The sequence below is a fragment of the Eptesicus fuscus genome, chromosome 4, assembly GCF_027574615.1.
Source record: "Eptesicus fuscus isolate TK198812 chromosome 4, DD_ASM_mEF_20220401, whole genome shotgun sequence".
Lineage (NCBI taxonomy): Eukaryota > Metazoa > Chordata > Mammalia > Chiroptera > Vespertilionidae > Eptesicus > Eptesicus fuscus.
The window spans coordinates 22,669,879-22,695,396 of NC_072476.1; the positions used below are offsets into that span (position 1 = coordinate 22,669,879).

Here is a 25,518-nt window from a genome sequence, read left to right on the forward strand (position 1 = left end):
CAGGGGGCAGTTTGGGGTGAGCAGGCTGGCAGTCAGAGTGGTTAGGGGCAATCAGGCAGGCAGGCAGGCAGGTGAGCAGCTGGAGCCAGCAGTCCTGGATTGTAAGAGGGATGTCCGACTGCCGGTTTAGGCCCGATCCCTGTAAACCGGCAGTAGGACATCCCAGATTGGAAAGGGTGCAGGCCAGGCTGAGGAACAGCCCCCCCCCCCACTGTGCACGAATTTTGTGCACTGGGCCACTAGTTATCGAATAATATTCCATTGTTAAGATTGCCACATGTCATTCATTCATCAGTTAATGGACAGTTGAGTTGTTTCCACCTTTTTGGCTATTGTGAATAATGCTGCTACGAACATTCATGCACAAATTTTTGTGTGGATGTATTTTTCATTTCTCTTGGGTATACACTCAGGAGTGGAACTGCTGGATCACATGGTAACTATGGTACCCTTTTGAGAATCTGCCAGACTGTCTTGCAAAGTGGCTGCACCATTATAAGTTTCTATCAGCAATGCATGATGGGCCCAATGGGTCCAATTTCTCTACTCAATGTCATTTCAATAGGTTTCTGTTTTTGGTTTGGAGACTTCAATTGGTATATTCCCAAAAAGTCAGAACTCAAAACATCAGCCAGTACCATGTAATAGTAGTAATGGTAATATCTTGTAGACTTGTATTGAGGCCTTTTATGTGTCATGGGGCATTATCTCACTTAATCATCATGACAGTCCTCTGGTTTAGGTAGTGCTATTTGAATTTTAAAGATGAAGAAAGTGAGGCTGAGAGAGATGGTGACATGTCACTCAGGGTCACAGAGCTGGCAGGTGGCAGAGTCAGGGCTCGAACGCAGATCCACCAGATTTCAAAGCCTGTATTTTTTAAAACGATGCTATTCTGACAAGCTCAGTGTCATGTACATTTGAAATTGTCAACATGCTGGATAAAGCATCAAATTACCAAGGTGATATTGCATTATTTTCCCTTTCCATCAACCGAAAATGACAGTTATAAACATATCTTTCCACTGGCCCCTGCTGCCCTGGCCCTTTGTAATCACCCAGCATCCCTCTGCGTCGCTGGCATTCCCAGCAGAGTGAGGCACTGAGCCAGGACGAGGAGCCAGGCCTGAGAGAGCCACTTAATAATTCCACGCAGACGGTTACTTCAGCCAGTTATTGCACTTGAAGCATTATCACCCTCAACTAATGCAAGCCGGCAGGGTTCTGGGCACTGCAGTGGCAGGGATGGCTTTGTCATCTAGGATTACAGGTTTGTATTACTCACACATTCTTGGAAACAACATTTATTCATGTTTGAATGATAAAGCAACCTGTGTCTAGGGTAGATGTTGGAAAATTAAAAAAGAAAAAACTAAAAAGGAAAAGATTTCCCCCAAATGTCAACTCTTAGAAACAACCATTGTTAATATTTTTGTGTATTTACTCCTTGTCTTTTTATTTTCCATGCATGAAAAAATAATTTATTTTTTCCTGATTATAAAAGTAATACATATGCCTTGTAGGAACATTGGAGAATTCAAATAAAACATTTGTTATCTCAACCTTCATAAGTAGTCACTATCAAGTTTGGTGTATGTCATGTCAGTGTTTCTTTTATTGAATATATATGCATATGTAAACATGTAACAAGTTTGGGATCACCGCATTTTTTTAAAAATACATTTTGAGAGGAAAGGAGAGGGACAGAGAGCTAGAAACATCGATGAGAGAGAAACATCGACCAGCCGCCTCCTGCACACCCCCCACCAGGGATGTGCCTGCAACCAATGGACATGCCCTTGACCGGAATCGAACCTGGGACCCCTCAGTCTGCAGACTGACGCTCTATCCACTGAGCCAAACCGGTCTTGGCAAATCACCGCATTTTTATTGTTGTTGTTAATTCTCATCTGAGGATATTTTTTTCCATTGATTTTTAGAGACAGTGGGAGGGAGGAAGAGAGACACAGAGAGAGAAACATCGATGTGAGAGAGACACATTGATTGGTTGCCTCCCCCATGCACCCCGATCAGGCTGAGTCTGCAACCGAGGTACATGACCTTGACCGGAATTGAACCCAGGACCCTTCCGTTCTCAGGCCTATACTCTATCCACTGAGCCAAACCACCTAGGGTGGGATCACAGCATTTTTATTTAATTTCTACCATTGTTCTATGAAGTAATTAATATGACTGAGGTTACAGTGTACACTTGATCTCAACCAAAAGTGCTGACCAGACCACTTGGAAAGTGTGGGACTTTGGGCAAATAACTTAATCTTTTTTCACCTCAATTTCATCCTTTGTAAAACAAGGCCAACCGCATAGTATCTGCTTCATAGAGTTATTGGGAAATGCTACTAATTTTTATTAATCAAGCTTCTGGTTTTACTCAGTACCTTTAATGCTGCCATGCTTTGTTAGTAAGACAAACCCCTGGGTTTCTGGGCAGTAAGACCTATGTTTCAAGCACCTTTTTACACTTGTGTACCAAATATTTTTATGGTTCTCTCAAGTTCATGCAAACACATACCGAGTAGACACAGGTACCTGCACACGAGATTGTCCCATTTCACATTCAAACTATACACACAGATGCGAAAGACAGAGATTCTCACACACGCACAACACGCACTCAGCCAAGCACAGAACCCACAGATCCAGGTCCACAATCAGCTTCTGCACACTCCCCACAAAGATGGATCCATCACCCACAGAGAGAGACGCGCTCACAAATCCCACTCAAAACCTAGCAGCCCGCTGACATATCAGAAGCTACTCGCAGTGCCAGCCCCATGCAAAACATCGCCGTGGGCTCCAGTATGGGCAGGGGCCTTGTTCTGGGTTGGTTCTATTTTAGTTGTTTTTGTTGTCCTCCTTAGAGTTACCATCTCCCCCTTTTCTCTCTACCCAGCCCCCCAGGCCTCCATTGCGCATGCGCCCTACATCCCTTCCCCTTCCCCTCCTGGGTACCAGTCAGCGCTCCCAGGCCCTCGCGGCGGAAGAGATGGATCAGCGTCACGAGCGCCCGGCCCCTTAAAACGCTGCTGGCTGGAGCCGCCTCCCTCCCAGCAGCCCGCGGCAGGGATGGAGTAAGGGGAGACCCATCGACCTGCCCACAGGGATAAGCGATGGAACTAAAGCAATCTTTATCTATCCATCTGGAAGCCGAGAAGCCTCTGAGGCGCTATGGAGCGGTGGAGGAGACGGCGTGGAAAGCGGAGGGACTGGGGAGAAGTGAGTACTTCCGAGGAAGGAGGGTGCCTTTGGGGATCCGTGCCCTGTAGCCAGTGGTCTCGGACGCGGGCGCCGTAGGGAGCGGACCTGGGGAAGCGCCCCCGCAGCGGGGCTTTCAGCGCGGGGAGGGATGCGCCGCTCTGCTACGCGCTCTCCCAGGAACAAAAGGGGACTCTCTGGGCTGGGCTGCACCTGGAGGCTCGAGAAATCGCCAGGCAGCTGGCGGGGAGCCTGGGGTGGACTCGGGAGTCCCGGATCTGTAAGCTCTCAGCTAGTCCTAGAAAGTACGGTCTTTCCCACAGCTGAGAGTGGAGCGTCCGCTCTCCGCCCGGGATGCGCTAGGACGCTGGGGCCGTTGGACCATCCTGGAAAGCGCCCACGTCCCTAGAGAGGGGGGAGTGTCCTCTGGGTTTCCGCTGTGCCTTTCTCCCCGCACGAGGGTCAGGGCACCCCTGAAATGCCCAGCGTTCCTTCCCCGCCTTCTCCTGGGCTGCGGGTGGGAAGAAAGGGGCTAGAGGAAGGCTAACCCTGGGCACACGCTTCCTTCCTCCACTCAGAGTCTTTGCTTTGGGTACAATCCTAGAAGGTAGCTCAGAAACCGACTTACTGTGTTTGCTCGGTCTCTCCACGATTTTGAGGGGTCCACAACATTTCCAAATAAAACAAGGATTTTTGCTTTTAATCAATAGGACGCAATAGTTGAGTGAAACTCCTGCCCTCAGAGCATAGAGGCGGCCGCAGGGACCCCGGGGTCACCAGCCCTCCCTGCAAACCCAGGGCGCTTTCTAGTGCCCCTGCTCTTGCATTGCTTGCTCTAGACCGCGCCTCCTGCTGGGCGGGGAAAGGCCCCCTCCTCCTCCTCAAGGACCCTCAGCTTCCTGCCTTCCCAGTGAGTGACCCTGCTCGGCACCAATCTCAGAGCTATGTTGGACCAAACTATTGTGAATGTGCTCTTGCCCTGCCTTCACCTGGTAGACGTGTGTGTGTGTGTGTGTGTGTGTGTGTGCTTTCTTCATGCCTGTAATGACAAATTCAGAAAATCTTCCTAAATGGCTCAGTTGTATTCTCGTTCTCATGGGTTCAAGTTGAAATAACAATCAATTGTCATAGTTTGGCACCTGGAATACACAGTGCTCCCAACCTCCTTTTAAAATACTGGTCTTTCCTCCTGTTTCGTTCTTTCAAACGCCTTTGGCTTTGGTACTTTGGCGTAACAGCAGGGCTGAGGGTCTCTGCTTCCTACAAGTTTAAAATAATACCCGCAGTGGTGTCTTTCACTGGTAGAGTGCCATGCTCCTGTGTAAGAACTTTAAATGCACCATCGCAGTCTATCTCCACAGCAACCTCCCGAGGGGACTCCCTTATTTAGATGGGAAAACTAGAGCTCAATAGGTGATGTGACTTAAGCGGTAGAGCTAGGATTTGAACCCCAGTTTGGACCCCATGGCCCCTTTCTGCTTTTAACATGAAGGTTTGGTACTTTCATGTTTTCAGGAAGCTTTCTAAATCTGTTGAGAGTCCCAGAACACATTCAAGTCATGTTATAAGTATGTGGCAGCCCTGTTGGTCTCTGGAGTTCACAGTGGCCTTGAAAGAATGTGCAGCCTGGCTGGTGTGGCTTAGTGGTTGAGCATCCACCTATGAACCGGTTCGATTCCCAGTCAAGGCACATGCCAGAGTTGTGGGTTCAATCCCAAGTAGGGGGCATGCAGGAGACAGCCAATCAATGATTCTCATCACTGATGTTTCTATCTCTCTCTCCCTCTCCCTCCTCTCTGAAATCAATAATAGTAATAAAAAGGAATGTGCAGAATAGGAGCTACCTTTAAATAAGCCCTGGGTTTGAATGCTGGCTCTGTCCCATGCTGACTATGTGATGTTTTGGCACATTTCTAAGCCTCACTCTGCCTCCATTCTCTGAAATGGAGATAATAAGTTACCTACCTTATAGATTAATTGTGAATATTCAATAAGATAATGTATGCAGAGCTCAAGGTAAGTGCTCAGTACATATTGGCTGCTTCGATTATTTTATTACTTCATCTGTAGGAGGAACCTGCTTTTATCCTTTTGCAAGGAATTACATAAAGCAACACTCTGGACCAAAACTCCAACGCTGGTCAGTTTCCTAATAGTTCCCTAATAAATCCCTCTTTTATATTCTCACCGTTATATTGGGAAAATTTTCAAGCATATAGAAAAATTGCTGTGAAAATCCAATGTATAGCATTTGAGCTCCTGACATGTTTGTACTTCCATGTCTTAGGCTGCCAGCTGTTAAAGGGCCTGGCAGAAAGGCTTTCTCATCCTCTCAGTTCCAAACCATGGAAGACTCTGACTCTTGTTTTCTATTCAAATACAAGACCACAATGTCTGATCTACTTTTGCGTGGATCCCCAAATCTGCTTTTTTTCTTGTTGTCTACTCAAACTTGAAATCTTCTTAAAGCTCTGACCTAGAGTCCCACATTTAAATGTTAAGTCTGGGATTATTACCTTGAGCATGTTTTGATCTCTAAACTTTTGTCTACAGCTTGGCATTGTTTGATTAAAGTGGCTTTATTGGAATTTCCTCTCAATTCCCAGGGGATCTATGGATCCATCCCATAAATTCTGAGGCCTCCATTTATTTATTAATGAAGTGTGAAAATTAGTACTGTTGACTTTCTGGCATAACAATTGTCAAATCAATATTGCAATGCATGAAATGCTGGAGAAAAAGAGAGGCTCATTAAAAAGAAGACAGGCTCAATTTAACTTCTACCCATATTTAATTATTTTATGTTGAACACTGAGTTTGTGTTACTTAAAAATAATTGAAAAGGGTGAAAATAGTCTAGAACTGGTAATTTTTAGTTAAGGTTATTTAACTGCTATCTTTAATGTTAACTATAGTTTTTAGAATAGAAAAAATGTATGTTAGAGTGGCAAAGAATGGGTGTTTTGAAATCAGGCAAAATGGCTTCAAATCAGCTCTAACACTTTGTTGCCTTGTCATCCTGGGAAAATTGCTGAACCTCTTTGTGCATCAGTTACCTCCTCTGTAAAATGGAAATATGTTGGTTCGAAACCTTGGGAGCTTTTTAGGTGAAATCTGAAACTGGTCCCAGCATATGAGGGCAAGGAGAGGCTGAAGACAAAAGCAGACCACTCCAGATTGGTAGGTGCCAGGGATAATAAGCCAGACAAATTACCTACAAGTCTTGGTTGCCACAAGACTAGTAGATCTTTGTACCCCAAACCAGAATCTTAAAGTTTATATAGAAGCCGTGATAGGGTTCGGTCACATATGTTGTCCAAATGGTCCCAACAAAATCTTGCTCTTTCAAGGCTACATCCTTGGAATAGCTTCTACTATGGGAATAATGAGCAGAGTGCACATTCCAAGAACAGGGGAGGGCATGAGGAGCCTCCAATTGCCCCTATCCAAGCTCAAGGGTCTATAGGCAGTGACCTCTCAATGACCCCTTCCAATAGGATACTAATAATAATCACTTTGGGCTATGGGAAGGAGTAAATAAGATCTATAATAATAAAAGCATAATATGCTAATTAGACTGGACATCCTTCCAGATGTCCTTCCAGAGTAAGCTGGGGCTGTGAGGGAAGCCGGTGCCAGCAGCCAGAGGAAGGAAGGCCTACTCTTGCACAAATTTCGTGCATTGGGCCTCTAGTAAAGTATATAATGCATTTAGCACAGTGCCTGGCACACTATAAGCACTCAATCAATGCTGACTGGTTGTTATAACAGGACATAAGTGGATGGTGCCCAATAACATTGGAAGAGATTATTCCAAGCTTGCTAGTCAGTTTTCCTTGCATTCATTTTTTTCGTAAAATCCAGGTAATGATTGTGTATATGCCATCTTCCTCCTCATGGGAATGTGTGGGAAATGGCTTTTGAACCCTTGAAAACCACCTGGTATTTTCTCATTTGAGAAAGATTCTAAGCAATTGCTCCCATCTACCTTTGACCGAATTTTCCCGCTAGCAGTGATTTTTTTTTTACTCAGTTGGAAAATGTATAGTTGAGTGACATTTCAGTGTAGTTGTATAATATTGCTTTCAACCAACTGTAATTGATTGAGGGAGACACAAAGACAGGATGCCGTTTGACAAAGCACAGAGCTTTTTAGAATCACAGTTGGTTGGTTGTGGCCATTTCTTGATAGATTTAAATGTGCCTTAAAGGATGATCAAGATTTTGAACAGGAGAAGTTGGGGGAGGACATTCCATGAGAGGTCACAGCATTGGCAAAAGCAGAAAGGTAAAAATAAATGCACTGGGTGTAGGAGATTGGAATAAAGTGGAAAGCTCAAACAGCCATCTTACTATGAGCCCAGGAGAGAGAACTATTATTTAAAAGTCCATGGCTGCGTCCTGATTTGCAAGCAGATCATTAAATTGGCCAATGCTTCAGATTTAATAAACAGAGTGGATATGAATTACTGGCAATCTATATAATAGGTTTTTGGGAAAGGTTTTGTGTTGCTTTCATCTGTTTTGTTAAATATGCTAATTTTATTATTTCAATTTTATTTTGTTTTGGCATTATTTTTTTTTTTCTTATTACCCAAGTAGTACATGCAGTTTATCAAAAAAGTCACATTCATCTGAAATATAAAAATAAAAACTGAAAATGACTGTAATCTGCTCCCCAGTCCCCATTTATTCATCCAGTAAATGGTATTGAGTGCCAGGCAGTGTTCTAGGGGCTGAAGATACAGTGTGGAGCAAGATAGAAAGGTTCCTGTCCCCAGGGAGCTTCTTCCATTCAGGGGCAAGTAGGACCTGGGCTGGGAGTGAAGGTGTCGGATAATCCATAAGCGAACAAATAATGTAGTTTAGCTAATAAGTGTTCCATAGAAATTAATAAGGGATGGGCATTACCTATCCAGTGGTCAGGAAATGCTTCTTTAAGGAGGTGATATTTTGCCAAGTAAATGTCAGGGATCCAGGCAGCAAATACAAAGGCCCTTGATGTGTTACAGGAAGAGACAGGTGGCCAGGGTGGATGGAACTAGGGGAGAGAGTGGAGATGAATCAGAGAAGAGCCATACAAGGTAGGGCCTTGTAGGTTGTGGTTTTAAGAAAGTATGCATTTTGCCCAGCCAGCGTGGCTCAGTGGTTGAGCATCAAACTATGATAGTTTTCTGATGGTCTTAGGCTCTACAGCAGCGGTTCTCAACCTGTGGGTCGTGACCCACAGATTGAGAACCGCTAGCAGGGTCACCTAAGACCATCGGAAAACACAGATATTTACATTATGATTCATAACAGTAGCAAAATTACAGATATGAAGTAGCAACGAAAATAATTTTATGGTTGGGGTCACCACAACATGAGGAACTGTATTAAAGGGTTGCGGCATTAGAAAGGTTGAGAACCACTGGTCTAGTATATAGTTTGAACAAACCCTATTATTTTCTCCGTGTTTGTTCACAACTTTAAGTTTCATTTTTGCAAGCATTTCCTTCTTATATGTTAATTTGAAGGAAAAATCTATTGTGCCTGCTCTTGGTCTCTGATTAATTATTAAACACTTATTAATAATAATAGAAGTTAATGAGTTTTATGTATGAGCTTGAGCTAATTAAATTCTCATAACAAGTCTATAAGGTCAACAGAATTCTTATTCATTTTACATTTGGGGAAACTGAGGCCTAGGGAGATTAAGAAACTTGCCAAAGGTCACAAAGGTCGTAAGTGACAGAGCTGGAGCCTGATCCTAGCCCTCTCTGACTCTAAATGTTCCTCCCCATGGTCCGTTATTCCTGGCACAGCGCTAGATGCCACAGAGATTAGAGATGAAATAAGACATAGCCCGCACTCTTAAGGAGCTTCCATATTTGGGGAGTGTGGGGACACAGATGTAATGAACACCACAATTTACAATACCAGTAATATGGAACAAACACTAAATGAAGGTACAAGTGGGAAATGAGAAAAAGAGATTGGCTCTCTCTGGGGGGCTCCAGTGTGTCAGCAAAGAAGAGTGTTTGCATTGGTCCGGTGGGCTAAGCAGGGTTTCAATAGGTGAGGAGAGGAGGGGAGAGGAGGGCATTTCAGGTAAGCTGCAGGCCCCAGGTTGGAAGATGGAGATCCTGAAGGCCAGGTCCACATACTAGCTTTTTGTTCCTGTTTATGTCTCCTTGACTCTTCATCAGGGAACTAGGGGTCTGTTCACCTATTACTTGGGTGAACCTGCTGTTTTAGTGTTGCCTTTCAGAACATCACTCAGAAAGCTCCCCCAAGGATGCGTCCATTCCTTCCTTCAATATTCACTCATCCAAACATGCTTGAGCCCCTACTATGTGCTAGCCTCAGAAGTACAGGGATAAAGAAGACCCATACCCCACCCTTAAGGAGTCTCTGTACCAATCCTCTTTCTGCTGCTTCCTAGCCAGTTTCCTAATATTCCTAGATCTCAGTTTCCGCATCTTAAAAATAGATGAACTGTACACTTACAAATGGCTAAGATGACAAACTTTATGTTACATCTATTTTACCACAATAAAAAAAATGTTATTGAATTCTATTTTAAAAGTGGGATAAAGAAGAAATATTTAACGTACAGGTATAATTCATATAATAACACAAACCTATATTAGGTCCAGGTGGTAGCACTAGGGTCTGGGAGAGAAAGTGACCCTTGATGTAGCCTGAAAAGATGGAACATATTTCACCACCGATTGGGGGGAACAGCATTCCAGGCAGAGGGAACAGCGCCTGTGAAGACAGATATGAAACAGTACATTTGACCTGGGAACTGTAAATGGATCAGAAATGCTTGCTAGGTTCTAAAAAAGTTAGGGAGATTATGTTACTGGACAGGGGATATGGCCCTGAGCAGGTCTGCCTAAAGCCAGCTGGTAGTTTGTGGGTTCTTGGCTTCATGCAGGGAAGATTTCACAACGGGAGTCCCGGTCACATTGAGGGTATGTTTATTAAAGCTGGGGGCAGTGAAACAAGGAAGAGCTTAGCATGGAAGAAGCAACAGGAGAGCCTAGCTGGGCAGCTTTGGCTCCCTGGGAAGTCAGAGAAAAGGGGGCCTTGGAGACAGGTTCAGGGGGTTAGACTGGGTCGAGCTGCCGCTGCCCAGTGCTCCCCTGGTTGCAAGTCTCATGGGGTCCCTTAGAGTTTAGGAGATTTGTGCCTGTGGGGGAAGAAGTGACAGAAGAAGAAAGTGAAGGGAATGGCACAGGAGTGCTCCCCAGAGGGAGAGCCTGAGCTGGGTCCTTGGTCTTGAGGGTTTTATCTCTCTTGCAGGCAGGAATCCTAGGGGAAGTCTCAGGGGAAGGTTGCAGCAGAATATTTGTCAGTTTCCCAGGTGTTCACTTTCAGGGTCGTTGTCTCTACTGATTGGTCAGCACCAGGGCAGGGGGTAATTTATTAGTCATAGCAGCTGGTCCTGGCATCCCCGCCCCCTCCCTCCCCCTACACCCCAACCCTGGTTTTGCTGCTTTTCTGGGCCTGGAGCTGAAATATAACTGAGGCCTAGTTATTATCTCTAGGGAGGTGACCTTCTGTATCTGGATATGAATTACTCATCCAGTTTGTTCAGCTATCTCAGTTTCCCCATTCTACTTGCCAATGAATTTTCCTAGCTTCTTACTATCCTACCTCAACAACACCAAAGCAGGAGGTGAGTGCATTTCGGAGCCCAGGGTAAGTTCACAGGAAGCTGGATAAAAGAAGGCTCAACTCCCCATTTCCTGCAGGGACCAGATTCCTAGAATAGAGTCAGACTTGTTAATAATTATTTTTTAGTTAAATATCTCTATAGTCAGGGACCACTAAAGTAGCAAAAACAACAATTCTAAAGGCGGTAGAAGAGAATGATTATAAGAAATAACATGCAGTGAGCACTGCCTGAGTGCCTGACCTGTGCTTGTGTCACATATGTGTCCTCGAATTTACTCCTTATAAAACACCCTATGATGTAAGGTGAAATGGAGTCATTTATTGCTCTATTTTACAGATGAGGGAACTGAGGCTCAGAGGGGGTAAGTCAATGTTACACTGCAAATAAGTGGTAGGGCCAGAACTTGAATCCAGCATGGATGACTTAATCTTTTCTTTAAAACATTTTTTTTTTATTTTAATCCTCACCAGAGGCTATTTTTCCATTGATTTTTAGAGAGAATGGAAGAGAGAGGGAAATATCGATGTGAGAGAAACACAGTGATTGGTTGCCTCCTGCATGCGCCCTGACGAGGGCCCGGGCCAGGGAGGAGCCTGCAACTGAGGGTACATGCCCTTGACCAGAATCGAACCCAGGATTCTTTGGGTCCGCAGGCCGATGCTCTATCCACTGAGCCAAACTGGGTAGGGCAATCCTTTCTTATTTTCTGGGATTCATTGAGGCTGCCATTGATATTCATTTATTGCCTTTTTTGTTACAAACACGTCCCTTGTAAACTTGAGGACTACATCTCACAACTTCAAAGCACCTTCAGGGTGACACTGGAGTGAGAGCTTGAAGACATTCACAGAAATGCAGCGGGAAGACCCTTTCTGCTTTGAAGAACACTTGTAGCTCCACAGGGAAAGGCCTCCGTTGGGTGATCAAGAAAGACTTCGTGGACAATAGAGGGGTAGAATAGTTTTTCCAAATGGGGGCTGTACCTGCCTTTGAATCCTGGCTTTACCATGAATTAGCTGTGTTACCTTGGCTGGTTACTTAACCTCTCTGAATTCCATCCTTCTTATCTATAAAGTGGAGATAATAACCAGACCTGCCTCATAGGGTAATGAAGAAGATTCAATGAGCTGTCATGTGAAAGTCCTTGCACAGAGCCTGGTGCTCTCCGTAAATGGTGGTGATAGTGTTGATGGTGATGTTGATAGAACAGAACATAAAGCGGGTAGTATTGGAACAACTGTAGAAAAGGAAAAGATGAAAGTTCAAATGGGTGCACCAGCCTCAGGAAAAACATGGAGGTGACAATGCATGTGTGTAGGTTGCCGGAGGCATGCATGAACTTGGCTGCATTGGAGGAGTGTGAGAAGTACAAGATTGGTTGAGCAGGGTCACTGGACTTGGCAGGTTAAAAATGACAGGCTATATGGAGCCATTGCAGGATAAGGGGAGAGAATAGCATTTTTAGGACGACTTATCTGACAGGGTTTGCAGGCTGGGTGGAAAGGCAGGGGCCCGGGGGTAAGACCAACCAGGAGGGTTTTGAAATCATCTGATCATGTGTTCACATGGGCTGGGTCTAAATCAGTGGCCATGGTTTGGAAGAAACAGCTAATCAGATATCTGGAATGGATAAAACATGTTTTATTATAGATAGGAAAGCCAGAGGGTCTTCTAAATGCAAACAATGTGCTGGGTGAGAAATAACAGGGTTGTTAGCCTGGGATCTTAAGAATTTAAATACATCAACATCAGTACTGCCCACTCTTGCTTTCAATAGGATTTAAAGAGGTACATGGAGGCCCTGGCCAAATAGCTCAGTTGGTTAGAGCGTTGTCCCCCAATTTGCCTAGGTTTCGGGTTTGATCCCTGGTCAGGGCACATACATAACAATGCATAAATGAGTGGAATGACAAATCTATGTCTCTCTCTCTTTTCTCTCTCTCCCTTCCTCTCTCTCTCTAAAATAAATCAATAAAAAAAGAGGTACAGGGATTATGGATTTGGGAGAAGTAATAGTAATGACTTCATGTTTGTATAGCACTCTCCACTTTATACTCCTATGTTTTATAATTTACTCTTTACAAAAAAGGGCAAAGAGCAGGAGTTGTCATGCTCCTTTGGAAGTAGGAAAACAGGTTAAGGGCTCACCCCAGGGTAGGGGTAGAGCTGGTAAGGACTGAGCAAGGACACAACAGTCCAGGATGCACCAGACTAGGGCTGCCAGGGTGTGTTTATATAAATAACACACAAACAACAACTGCATTACAAGATGGTAACAAGTATGTCTGGATTCCCTAAAATCCAAATTAGAAAATGACCACCATGCATGACACTAATTATTGTGTTCCTTTAAAATTCACAAAGGGGTAAATCATTCATTCATCTACTCATCCATCCATCTATTCATTCACTCATCCATTCAACACATATTTACTGATGGGACGAGGTATTGTGCTTAGCTCTTGAGAGTACAGTAGCACTTTGAGTAGATGTATCTAGCCCATGCTTTCATATCATTTAAGGTCTACTGGTGAAGATAGAATTACCATACGATCCAGCAATCCCACTTCTGGGTATACATGCAAAGGAAATGAGGAGACATCTGCACTCCTGTGCTCATCGCAGCATTATTCACAATAGCCAGGATACAGAAACAACCTAAGTGCCCACCAACAAATGAGTGGATAAAGATGTGGTTTGTATCTACAATGGAATATTATCAGCCACGAGAAAGATATGCTATTTGTCATTTGCAACAACATAGATGGACCTTGAGGGCATTATGCTAAGTGAGATAAGTCAGACAGAGAAAGACACACACCGCATGGTTATCCCTTTTGTGTGCAACTCTCCCCCAAAATGTCAAACTCATAGAAACAGAGAGTAGAAAAGTGGTTTCCAGGGTCTGGAGGATGAGGGACATAGGGAGAGGTTGGTAAAAAAAAAAGGGGGGGGGAGGGGCATAAACTTTACCTTTACAAGATGAATAAGGTCTGAGGCTCTCATATAAAATGTGGGGACTATATAGTTGAAAATGCTGCATTGTGTAATTGAAATTTGCTAAGAGGGTAGAACTTAAATGTTTTTCTCACACACAAAAAGGTAAATATATGAGGTGATGGATGGGTTCATTAACTAGAGAGGGGTAAACCTTTCACAATACATATGTCAAATCACCACTGGTGCACTTTAAATATCTTACAATTTTATTTGTCAATTACACCACAATAAAGCTGGGAGGAAAGGTGCACTGGGAATAGTTCTTATTTCCAATGATGTAAAACCAAAGGGGAGGGGATGCCTGTTCCTCCCAGTCCTTCAGAAACAGAATGCAGTCAGTTTGCTGACCCTAATGCCCTCTTAGCTAAATGTTGTCCAGAGATTAATTCGTTTGTTTTGTTACAGGCATGTTTTTGCAGGCCCTTGAGAAGATGAGTCCTCATAGGGTCAAACCAAGTGTTATGGGCTAACCCCACGGCAATTATTTGATCCTGTCTTCCTGCGAGAGCCACGACCGCAGAAACCCTGTGTCATACTCACTGCTAAATGCTGGATGCACGGTGCCTACCACACTGCCCAGCTCTTAGAGGCCTCTCATTCAATAAATCGTTGCGGAATGGGGCGGCCGTTAATACACAAAGACGGAGGTGCAAGTGACTTAGTCGCGTTTTGTAAACCTTTGAAATCATCTAATTGAAAACTAGATGTAGTTAGGGGGAGCCTTGGTCTCAGTAGCCTGCCCATCTCCTGGTTTAGATGGTTTGTTCCTGATGCTTAGCATTTGCATTCTTGCTTTCCTGCTTTGTGGGAAGGGCTTGAGAGTTTCCGGTCAGATACAAAGCAAGGGGAACAGGTGCCCTTATTGCCAACTGGCGGTGCTCTGAGAATGCTGTGCAGGCTGGGCGAGGTGCTTTCCCTGTACCATATCTCTGATTCTTAGATGTCAGCGAAAGTGGGGCTCACCATTCACCTTTCTGGGACAACAGAAACAGAACAACAGCATGGCCACATTAAATGTACAGGTCCATTAAAAGGCCTTTTAATTTCATGCAGAGAACAGAGTCATCTTAGATGCTGCTGGTGGAACTGTTGAGTGTTCCAGCCTTTTGGGAAAGCAATTAGATAACATCTATTAAAATTTAAAATGCTCATATGCTTTGACCCAGCAGTCTGACTCCTGGGACTATATCCAACAGAAATAAAAACACCAGCATACAAGGAAACGTGCTAAAATAAGAGAAAAATGAAAAACTGGACACAAAGTGAAGACCTATCAGTAGAAGGATGGCTGAATAAATTATTGTTCACCCACTGTGAAATGCTATGGCCCATGAAAAAGGAATAAATTAGAATAATAACAGTTGTCTTCGAGGTATTACTGAGAGGGAAAAATGAGATCCAGGAAAATGTATGTAACAGGATCTCATTTTTGTAAAACAAAATTTTCTGTCTGTCTGTCTGATTCTAGTACATATACAATAAATGCATCTGTGTGTATGTGTGTGTGTGTGTGTGTGTGTGTGTGTGTGTGTGTAAATCCCGGGGCAGAGAGGTAAAAATCTTGTCCCATTAATCAATAGAAAAGGGATTTGAATCTAGGACAGTCTGGTTAAAAAGTCCATTTCCTTCCCTCTGCGGTTATTTGTAAGTTTCCAACTATATTACATTTCATTGGTATTCCATATCTTTAATTGTTTTAAATTCTCACCCGAGGATATGTTTATTGATTTTAGAGAGAAAGGAAGGAAAACATTGATGTGAGAGAAAAACATTGATCAGTTGCCTCCTGTATGCACCCTGACCAGGGTTTGACCCACAATGTAGGTAGGTGCCCTGACTGGGGAATGAAACCCGCAACCTTTTTGGTGTATGCGGGATGCTGCTCCAACCAACTGAGCCACCTGGCCGGCGTGGTATCCCACATCTTTAAGAGGGAAAGGTCTCTGAAATAGTTCATGGGCCCTATTTTACAGACCTGGGTGGTCACAGTGCTGCCCATTCTCATCTAGACCTTCTCTCATTGTAGTTCCCACCTGCCAGCTCTCTCCTGGTGGTCCCCAGGGCTGAAGAATGAAACAATTCCCTCTCGATAATCCTGGTCTCAGAGATACATTTGGAAAGTAGGCAACAATGAGCAAAGGAAGGGACAAACCAGTTTTTCCTTAACTCAGTGTTTTTCTTCCTGTGTTTATACCCTTTGTCTTAGGCTGTTTGGGTTGCTATAACAGAAGACCATAGACTGGATGGCTTATAAACAACAGGAATTTATTTCTCACAGTTCTGAGGCTGGAAATCCAGGATTAAGGTGCCAGCAGATTCAGTGTCTGGTGAAGGCTTCCTGGTTCATGGACCATCTTGAGGCTGTGCCCTCAAGCTACAAGAAGGGGTGAGGGAGCTCTCTGGGATGTTTAGTGAGGGCACTAATCCCATTTATGAGGGCTCCACCCGCCTGACCTAATCACCTCCCAAAGGCCCCACCTCCTAATACCATCACATTGGGGATTAGATTTTAATGTACCAATTTGGGGACAAGGAACATAAACATTTAGTCTATAGCACCCTCCTCAGTCCAGGAAGGAACTAAGAGAGCTGAAAGCTGGAGATTTGCCCAGTCCCTATGCTAGGTGTGAAATGCTTTTAGTAGGTGGCTCTTAAAAGTGGCTATCATTTTGATAAGGAACCAAAGTGCTTAAATTGTTTCCATCTTGGTTCCATTTGGTTCTTCCACACCCGGCAGGCCAGGTGAGACCATTTCACCCACCCCCTGTTTGCTGTGCCCTGTTAATGCCGGAGACCTGCTACCCACCCCTCCAGGATCCATCCATCTTCATCTTGTCCAAACAGACATAGGGAGAGTGTCCCCAGAGCACATCTTGGGTGATTACAACCAGTGCAAATGACATTCAACATCCAGAATAGCAGCCGGCAGGGGCCCAGTGGCCTGGCTGGGTTCCAGAAGCTGAGAGGTCCGATTTCCTAGGGATCAGTTCCGCCTTACAGCAGCGCTTTATTTCTCGTACTAGAGGCCCGATGCACAAAATTCGTACAAGAGTAGGCCTTTGCAGCCCCAGCTGCCTCGGCCCTCGAAGCCCCGGCTTCATCTGGAAGGTCATCTGGATGGTCATTCTGCCGTTCTGCCATTTGGTCAATTTGCATATCATGCTTTTATTATTATAGATTATTATTATAGATGCTTATCCAAAGCCAGGACGAGGTTAGCTTTACATGTTTTTCTTCTCTACTGAGATTTTTTTTTTTTTTAGGTAAAACTCATGACCATAAAATTAACCCTTAACCATTTTAAAGTGTGCTATTCAGTGGCATTTAGTACCTTCACAGTGTGCAACCATCACCTCTACCTAATTCCAAGATATTTCTTCGTCCCAAAAGGAAACCACATACCCATTAAGTAGTCCTCCCCATGTACTCCTTCCCCAGACCTTGGCAGCTACTGCTTTTGTCTCTATGGATTTACCCGTTCTAGATGTTTCATATAAATGAAATGATAGAATATATGACCTTTTGTGTCTGGCTGCTTTCACTTAGCCTAATATTTTGTGGTTTACCTATGTTGTAGCATGTATCAGTACTTCATTCCTTTTTTAAAAATTTTTTTAAAATTAATTTCAGAGAGGAAGGGAGAGGGAGAGAGAGAAACATCAATGATGAGAGATCAATCTTTGATCGGCTGCCTCCTGCATGCCCCCTATGGGTGATCAAGCCTGCAACCCAGGCACATGCCCCTGATCAGAATAGAATCCAGGGCGACATTTTATCCACTGAGCCAAACCGGCTAGAACTGTACTTCATTCCTTTTAATGGCTGAGTAATATTCCATTGATGAATATACCACATTTTGTTTTATTCATTTATCAGGTAATGGACATTTGAGTTGTTTCTACCTTTTGGCTATGATGAATAGTGCTGCTATAAACATTGGCAAACACGTACTTGAGTGCCCGTTGTTAATTCTTTTGGGTTTATACCTAGGAGTGGAATTTCTGGGCCATGTGGTAATTTTATGTTTGAATTTTTGAGGACAATACAGAGAGTTTTGACTTTCACAATCTCTGGCAATGTCACTCAGCTCTAATTCTTTTCTTTATTCTGTCTTCCCTTGGAAGTTTATAATTTCAGGTAGATAGACAGTTTCCGAAGGTGGTATTTTGTGGTAATTGAATACATGAATTCTTAACTAGGGGTCGGCTGCTTGGGTTCAAAGCTCCCCTCTCCCACTAACTGGTTGATTTTAAGCTAGTTATGTGATCTCTCTGGGCCTTCATTTTCTCTTCTGTAGGGCATATTGAGGAGTAAGTGCGATAAGGTATATGTAATGCTTAGCACAGTGCCTAGCATACAGTAAACACATAAGGATAGGTTAGAAATGCCAATTACTATAAATAGTTGTGTTAGTCTGCTTGGGCAGTCATATCATAATACCATAGTCTGGGTGACTCAAACAACCGGAATTTATTTCTCACAGTTTTGGAGGCTGGCAGTGCAAGATCAAGGTGCTGGTGAGGGAGGTTTTATTCTAAGCCTTTTCTCTTGGCTTGTAGGAGGCTGCCTTCTCACAGTGTGCTCACATGACCTCTTGTGTGAGAACATGATGGAAGAGAGGGAAAGAGGGAGGAAAAAAAGAGAGAGGGCAGGAGAGAGAGAGAGAGAGAGAGAGAAAGAGAGAGAGCACTCTGATGTTTCTTCTTATAAGGACTCTAATCCTGTCTTGTTGACCTCAGTTAACCTTAATTGCCTCCTTATAGGTCCTATCTCCAAGTAGAGTCACATTAAGGATTAGGATTCAACATATGGTTTTGGGGGGACACAATTCAATCCATAGCAATAGACTTCTTATTTGGGACTGGAAGTTTTGTTTTAGTGTCTCAATGTTTTAGGCTGGAAGGACATTTGGAGTCCGACTCAACCTCGGCACTATTGACATTGACACTTTGGCTGGATAATTCTGTGTTGTAGGGTCTGTTCTTTGCTTTATAGGATGTTTAGCAACATCTACCAACCAGATGCCAATAGCACCACCACACCCCCCTGCTCCTGCCCCAGTTCCAGACATTGCCAATGTCCCCTAGAGGGACAAAATTGTCCTCAATTGAGAACCACTGATCAGATCCAATCTTGTTTTGATACAGATACTCTAGTTTTATGATGCAGACAAGTCCAAGAATTTTCCTATTTTATCTCTTTATCTTGGTCCCTAGGTTTCTGACCTCTTTTTCTCTAGATCTGTTTTCTGTACACACACACACACACACACACACACACCCCACACACACACACACACAGACACACACCCACAGACACACACACACACACACACCCACACCCCCCACACACACAGACACACACACACACACACACCCCACACCCCACACACACAGACACACACACACACAGACACACACACACACACACACACACCCCCCCCACACACACACACACACACAGCACTGTGTTGGATGTGCTCAGGGTTAAGCCAAGAGAAACATGATTATGAGTTTCCTGAAGCATAAAGAAGTCTCCCCATGCAAAATGGATTTGATTTTCTTCAAGGCATTCCTGCCTGGGAAGATTTCTACTTACTACAAATTGAAGTGAGAAAGAAATTGTCACTTTCATTTACAACAAAGAAAATGCTTCAGGTGGATGAATAGAAATACCCTCCCAACAATAGCCCTTAACTCTGCTACCAAAATGAGAGGGATTTATGTTGGCCCAGAGAACCTTGACTCTTAAGTTTTCTCTGAAACATTACCTATATCCAAGGGCTGATCATTTCTTCTTTATTACCACCCCAAAGTGTGCCCAGGCAATAAAGAAAGGGACCAAGATGACAGATGACATCTCAATTTTTGCAAACTGAAATGAGCACTCTTTTAGGTGGGGTGAGGAGAATGCCTAGGTTTGTTTTTTTTTAATGTTCTTAGATGAATTTTTTTAGTATAGATGTGTATGTATACATCTGTCTGTGTTTATGTTCAATTGCATCTACAGGGCATAGGATAAAAATGATTGCTGGGGATAGTCTAATCTTGTGCAGTTTCAAACTCTGTCTGCATGTTAGAATCCCTTGGGTAGCTTTTAACACAAATAGCCCATTTCCCCCACCTCCCTTCTGAATGGATTAGGAACCCGTTGTCCAAAGGAAAATGAATTTTCCCAAGTGCTTTCAAGGTAGGCAGTAGCAATAGAAATTGAAGCCATTTATCTTGTATATTCAAAAGCTATTGAGTAAATAAGAGTTCCCTTGCTAATAGAGGACTTTTTCTACCAGACTACGATGGCCAACACCTGAAATCTCTCAGCAAAATAAATGATTAAATCCTCAATTGTAAGTCTGTCACTGCTCTTGGGAAAACAATTCAACCCACGGGTCCTGTTGCCCTAGATCAGTCAACCATTTCTGAATACAAAAGATACGATTGCTATTGTTATTAGCAACCATTATTCAAAAATTTGTCATGGATGGAGAGATGCATCACCTATATTTGGTGGACCAGCTGCTCCATTAATTTAGCTCCTTTTCTGAAGAAAGGAAACACAATACACTGAATTTAGAAAAAAAATAATTATCCATTAGCTAATGCTTTTTTCAAAGAAACAGCCCACTACTACCTGACAACGTGTCAGTTGCTGTAGAAATTTACCCATAATTCTAATGGGGCATGGGGCAGGAGACAAAGGCATATGTGAGGGAATATGGGAAAAGAATTAACGTATCTTCCTATGTTGCTATTAAAAGATACTTTTCAAAAGAAAAAAGGGTAAAATCGTGACTCACAAAGATATAACAATAAATGGGTGTTAAAGATTTTATTCTACTAAATCAATACAGGAACCAGGTAGATGTTATAACCAATTCAAAAGAATCTAAATAGACTGACTTATACTGTAGATCAGGAATATTGAAAGAAAGAGCAAAGGAAAGTAAAACGGAATTTTTCCATGAAGGAGGGGGAAGTCAATTGGATCTCTACCAGACAGGAGAGGATTGCATGCATATAAGAATTATTTTTGTGTTGTTATCAGTTACTTACTACTTACAAAGTTGTGAAATACCCAGAATCTGATAACCTGGAGAGGTGACCTCCAGGCCATGCAATTTTCCACTGAAGCACATTCCCTCCTGAAGGGGAAGCAATGAGAATTCAGGTTCTTAATCAAGCACAGTTTTCAAACATAAAGAAAGCTACTAAGTTTTCAAGAGTTACAGTTAAGAGAAGACAATGACTTCAAATGAAAACTGGACCATTGAAAGGCTGGGCTTGGAAACATGGAGTTCAGAGAAGACTGGAAAATTCAGCCCATTAATTATCCAGAAGTTCATCTCTTTATGCCAAATGCTGGATACTTTATTGATTTTTAAAAGCATCATCCAGCCTGACCGGCATGGCTCAGTGGTTGAGTGTCAACCTATGAACCAGGAGCTCGTGGTTCAATTCCCAGTCAGGGCACATGCCCAGGTTGCGGGCTCTGTCCCCAATGTGGGGTGTGGAGGAGGCAGCCGATCAATGATTCTGCCATCATTGATGTTTCTATCTCTCTTTCCCTCTTTCTTCCTCTCTGAAATCAATTTTAAAAAATGAAATATATAAAAATAAAAGCATCATCCAGATGTTCAGCTTGATTAAAGCTGACAGTGGGTAAATCCAGTACTTGCTGGTTACCCATTTAGCTGCTCTGCAAACTAAAATGATCTCGTGTGTGTGTGTGTGTGTGTGTGTGTGTGACATATTTATATATTATACTTTTGTAATATTTATATTCAACTTCTATTTATAACATAAATATATTTTTTAAGAATAGGGCACAACCGTATTCTGTGGCTGACAGCTACCAATCCTACCTGGTAAATGGGTCATCCTTTTGAAGAGGAGGCTGGCTGTTAACACTGGAGGTGGCATACACTAGGAATTTAACATACATTTGCCAATTGCATCGAGGTATTTGATTCTTAAGCAACTGAAGAAAGTTGCTTCACTTCCTGGGGAGGTAAGGATAATGGGCAAGCAGCTAACAAGCTTCTAAAAATGGTCTTGAAGAAATTACTTTGGCCTCTGTGGGATGGGAATCAGATATCTCGATTTTACAGTATTTACTCAGCTGCCATTTCTATTATCCAAAAATAAAGCAAAGCAGCTTGAAGTTGACTGTGAGTCTAACCGCTCCGTGTTTGATTACTTCCTGGCTGCTTGGTGTACAAAGAAAGATCTGGTGATTCCACAAAGGAGCACATCAGAGGCAGGATTTAAAGATAGAAATCCATGTATCTATTTGCCTTTGTGCCGCATTTATGAAATCAGCCATCTGGGTGCCCATTGTCCAATAAAATGATTTCTCGTATGACTGTGAGCCTTTTCTTGAAGGCAGCTTTTTCTAAACCATGTTGTGAGGCACAGCAGCTGTTAATAGGTTTTCTAAGTAAAGGGGAGGACTGTCTTACGTTTGGAAGTTGCTGGGTGAAATTTAGTGATGTAGGTTTCTTGATTGTAAGGAGTCTTCAATCAGCTGATGGGGACCGGGAATCTCCAGAGGTGCATGAAACCTGCGTCCTGCCCTCAGTTCTGCCCACTCTGCTGTTGACCAGTGCCTTTTTCACTCTCCCTTCAGCCCATGTGTCCCTTTCACAAAATTCCCTTGCCTCCGTCGCCAATTACAAACTCCTCTGTCCTATTTTGTCGATTGTTTGTTTTTAACATTTTAATTGGAGTATAATACATCAGCCTGGTGTTCCCCACCCTCCATAATCCACGCCTTCCCTCCCTCCCAACCAAACCTTATTTCCCTCCTCGCTCTAAAATGCACCCCTGATGCAGTTAGATTGGTCTCCTTCACCTCCAAAGCTGCCCATAGATGAATACCTGAACAAATGGCATGGCTGAGTTCATTATAAATTTAAATTTCCTATCATTTTCCCGTGTCATGAAATATTCTTCTTCTTTTGCTTTTCGTCAACCGTTTAGAAATGCAGAGGCTATTCTTAGCTCATGGACTATGTAAAAACTGGTGGAGAGTGGGTCCCTGGCCTAGGCAAATGACTGGCATGTAAAAGGTGGTCAGATCCCGGCTGAGTTTCGGATTGCTATAGAAGGAGAACGTTCTGGCTCTTCCGCTGGGCTCCTCCTAATCATCATTCTTTGGCCTTTTTTGTTCACAGAGTTTGTCCTGTAGCTAAGGAGAAGGCACCATCCAAGAGAAAAGTTTGTAGGGTTTGTAGGTACTCATTTTGGGGGTTTTCACACATGGGAGATAGGATTATTTGCAAGCAACAGAGGTTGATTCTGGATAAGTCAGAGGCTTTCCAAGTGTGGGGCAACCCCCTGAGGAGACTTCGAATCAGTTTAAGGGGCTGCAGCCAGAATTTAAAAGACAAAAAAGAAGAGACGCTGTAAAGATGCAGCTAAGGCGCTAAGGGTGAGGATTACTTCGTGCAACTTTTATTTCGTTTATGCCTATCTGTGATTGTATACACCAGATGTACTCTGTGTACACCTTTAATGGGTCACATGAAATAGGTTTGCATAGCACAGGAGCTTAAGGAGGAAAAAAAAAAAAAAGTTTATTGGAAGCATATGAAAATCCTGCCAGAATCAAGAAAAAACTAAAGCCAGGCCTTACAAAGACTAAGAACTGGCCCTGGCCAGGTAGCTCAGTTGGTTGGAGCATCATCCTGTGCAGCAAAGGGTTGTGGGTTCCATTCCCAGTCAAAACACACACCTAGATTGCAGGGTGGGTACAGGAGGTAACCAATCAGTCTTGCCTGTTTTATTTGCCCAGCACTTGACATCTGCTCAATTAATATCTGTAGAATGAATGAAACGATAAATAAACGACTGAACAGCAGGCTGTGTGGGGCGACCAGGCCGGCAAGAGGGTTAGTGAGGGATGACCAAATGACTGAACAGCAGGCTGCATGGGGCGACCAGGCTGGTGGGGGCGCTGTGAGGGGTGACCAGGCCAGCAGAGGGGAGCAGTTGTGGGTGACCAGGCTGGCCGGGGGGGCAGTTAGAGGTGACCAGGCTGGCAGAGGGGGGCAGTTGGGGGTGACCAGGCCGGCCGGGGGGGAAGTTAGGGGTGACCAGGAAGGCAGGCAGGTGAGCGATTAGGAGCCAGCGGTCCAGGATTGTGAGAGGGATGTCCAGCAGTCGGACATCCCCCAAGGGGTCCCGGATTGGAGAGGGTACAGGCTGGGCTGAGGGGACCCCCCTCCCCATGCATGAATTTCATGCACTGGGTCTCTAGTGTAGTATAATATGTTTAAACATAGTTGAAAGTCAAGCTATACCCAAATCAGACCACAGTATCGAAACTTATGACATTCTGCTAATACCTGATTTTTTTTTCATTCTGTTTTCTCACTTGTAATCATTATAAGCCTAGCCATAGCTTATGACTAAACATTAACTGCTTTGGTGCAGAGTGGTAGCTGTCCACTTTCCCAGCCTTTGGAAACGACCAAGAAGAACTGTCAAGTTTCCAGCCCTACCTGTCTCCCTTGAGTCATTTTCTCTCCCTGGGCCCATCTTAAAATCACCTGTGTTTGGATACCACCCTGATCCAATATGACTTTGTGTTAAGCTACAAGATCAAGACTGCTGCTCTGTTATACCATGAACTTCCTGAAGGACCAAGCAGGGGAAATGGCAATTGACTCTCAGGAAATTCCACTTGAAAGGCCTCCTTTGAACAGAGAAAACAGTTTGGTTGGTGGAATTTGGTTATAATGAGTACATTGTGAGGAATCACTTAAATGGGCTCTGTAGCATTAATAATCTCTTGCAACAGTGTATAGGGGAAGAGTAGAAAAATGTAATTTGAAAAAATATGCAGCAGTGAGTGTTCAACCATCCTGGTTTGTCTGGGACTGTCCTGATTTTAGCACTGGAAAGTCTCATGTCCCAGGAAACATCAACAGGTCGCTCTACCATTACCCATTGTATGGAGATTGTAAGGGTTGAGAAGGCATTTGCTACCCAATGGTGAACAGTACCAACTGCTCACCCTCTCCTTATCTGTGGCCAGGTACTGAGATGCTGAGAGTGACTGCTGCCCAGAAGAGAAAAATATTAAGAATGAGCTAGTATATTGGATGCATAATAACCAAATCAACAAAGTAGGGCTCATGTTAACTAGATGTTAAGACAGAAAACAGCTTTGTTTTAAGGAAATATACATTTGACACGGTATTAATTAGTAAGGCATTTAACCTATATTATGAAACCAGGAAGCCTCTGGCCTGACTTTGCCACTGTGTTTTCTGAAAGGGCTGTAGTGAACATCTGACTATTCTTTGCAGCAATTCTGGCTAATCAAGTTGACATTTTCCTTTCTCTTCAGGTGGCTGAGACTTAAGAGACCGAAGTAATTTAGTGGCATTTATTGCACAGATACTGTCAGTAAGCTTTTAAAGAAGCCTTTATAAAGTCATACTCATTATAACAATTCAAACAATATAGAAGTATAAAAAGTAGAAAGTAAAAGCCATTCCCCAACCTCAAATTGCCATCAGATTGGGTGTATATCTTTCCAGTCTTTTATTGCAAATATATTAACATGCATTTTTTAATAAAGGGGGTTATATTATGTGCACTAAACATAGCTTAGTTGTTTCACTCAAATAA

The 25,518-nt window shown here is 43.4% G+C and overlaps 1 protein-coding gene across 1 annotated transcript in view; it reads left to right on the plus strand.

The window, feature by feature from the left end:
* Window positions 1–3,131: 3,131 nt before the first annotated feature.
* The window catches only part of BMERB1 (bMERB domain containing 1), a 99,134-nt gene continuing 76,747 nt past the window's right edge, over window positions 3,132–25,518 (plus strand). Inside the window, exon 1 of the mRNA XM_008141556.3 lies at window positions 3,132–3,237. Within this exon, the coding sequence (XP_008139778.1) occupies window positions 3,132–3,237 (106 nt within the window). The remainder of the gene's footprint in view (window positions 3,238–25,518) is intronic.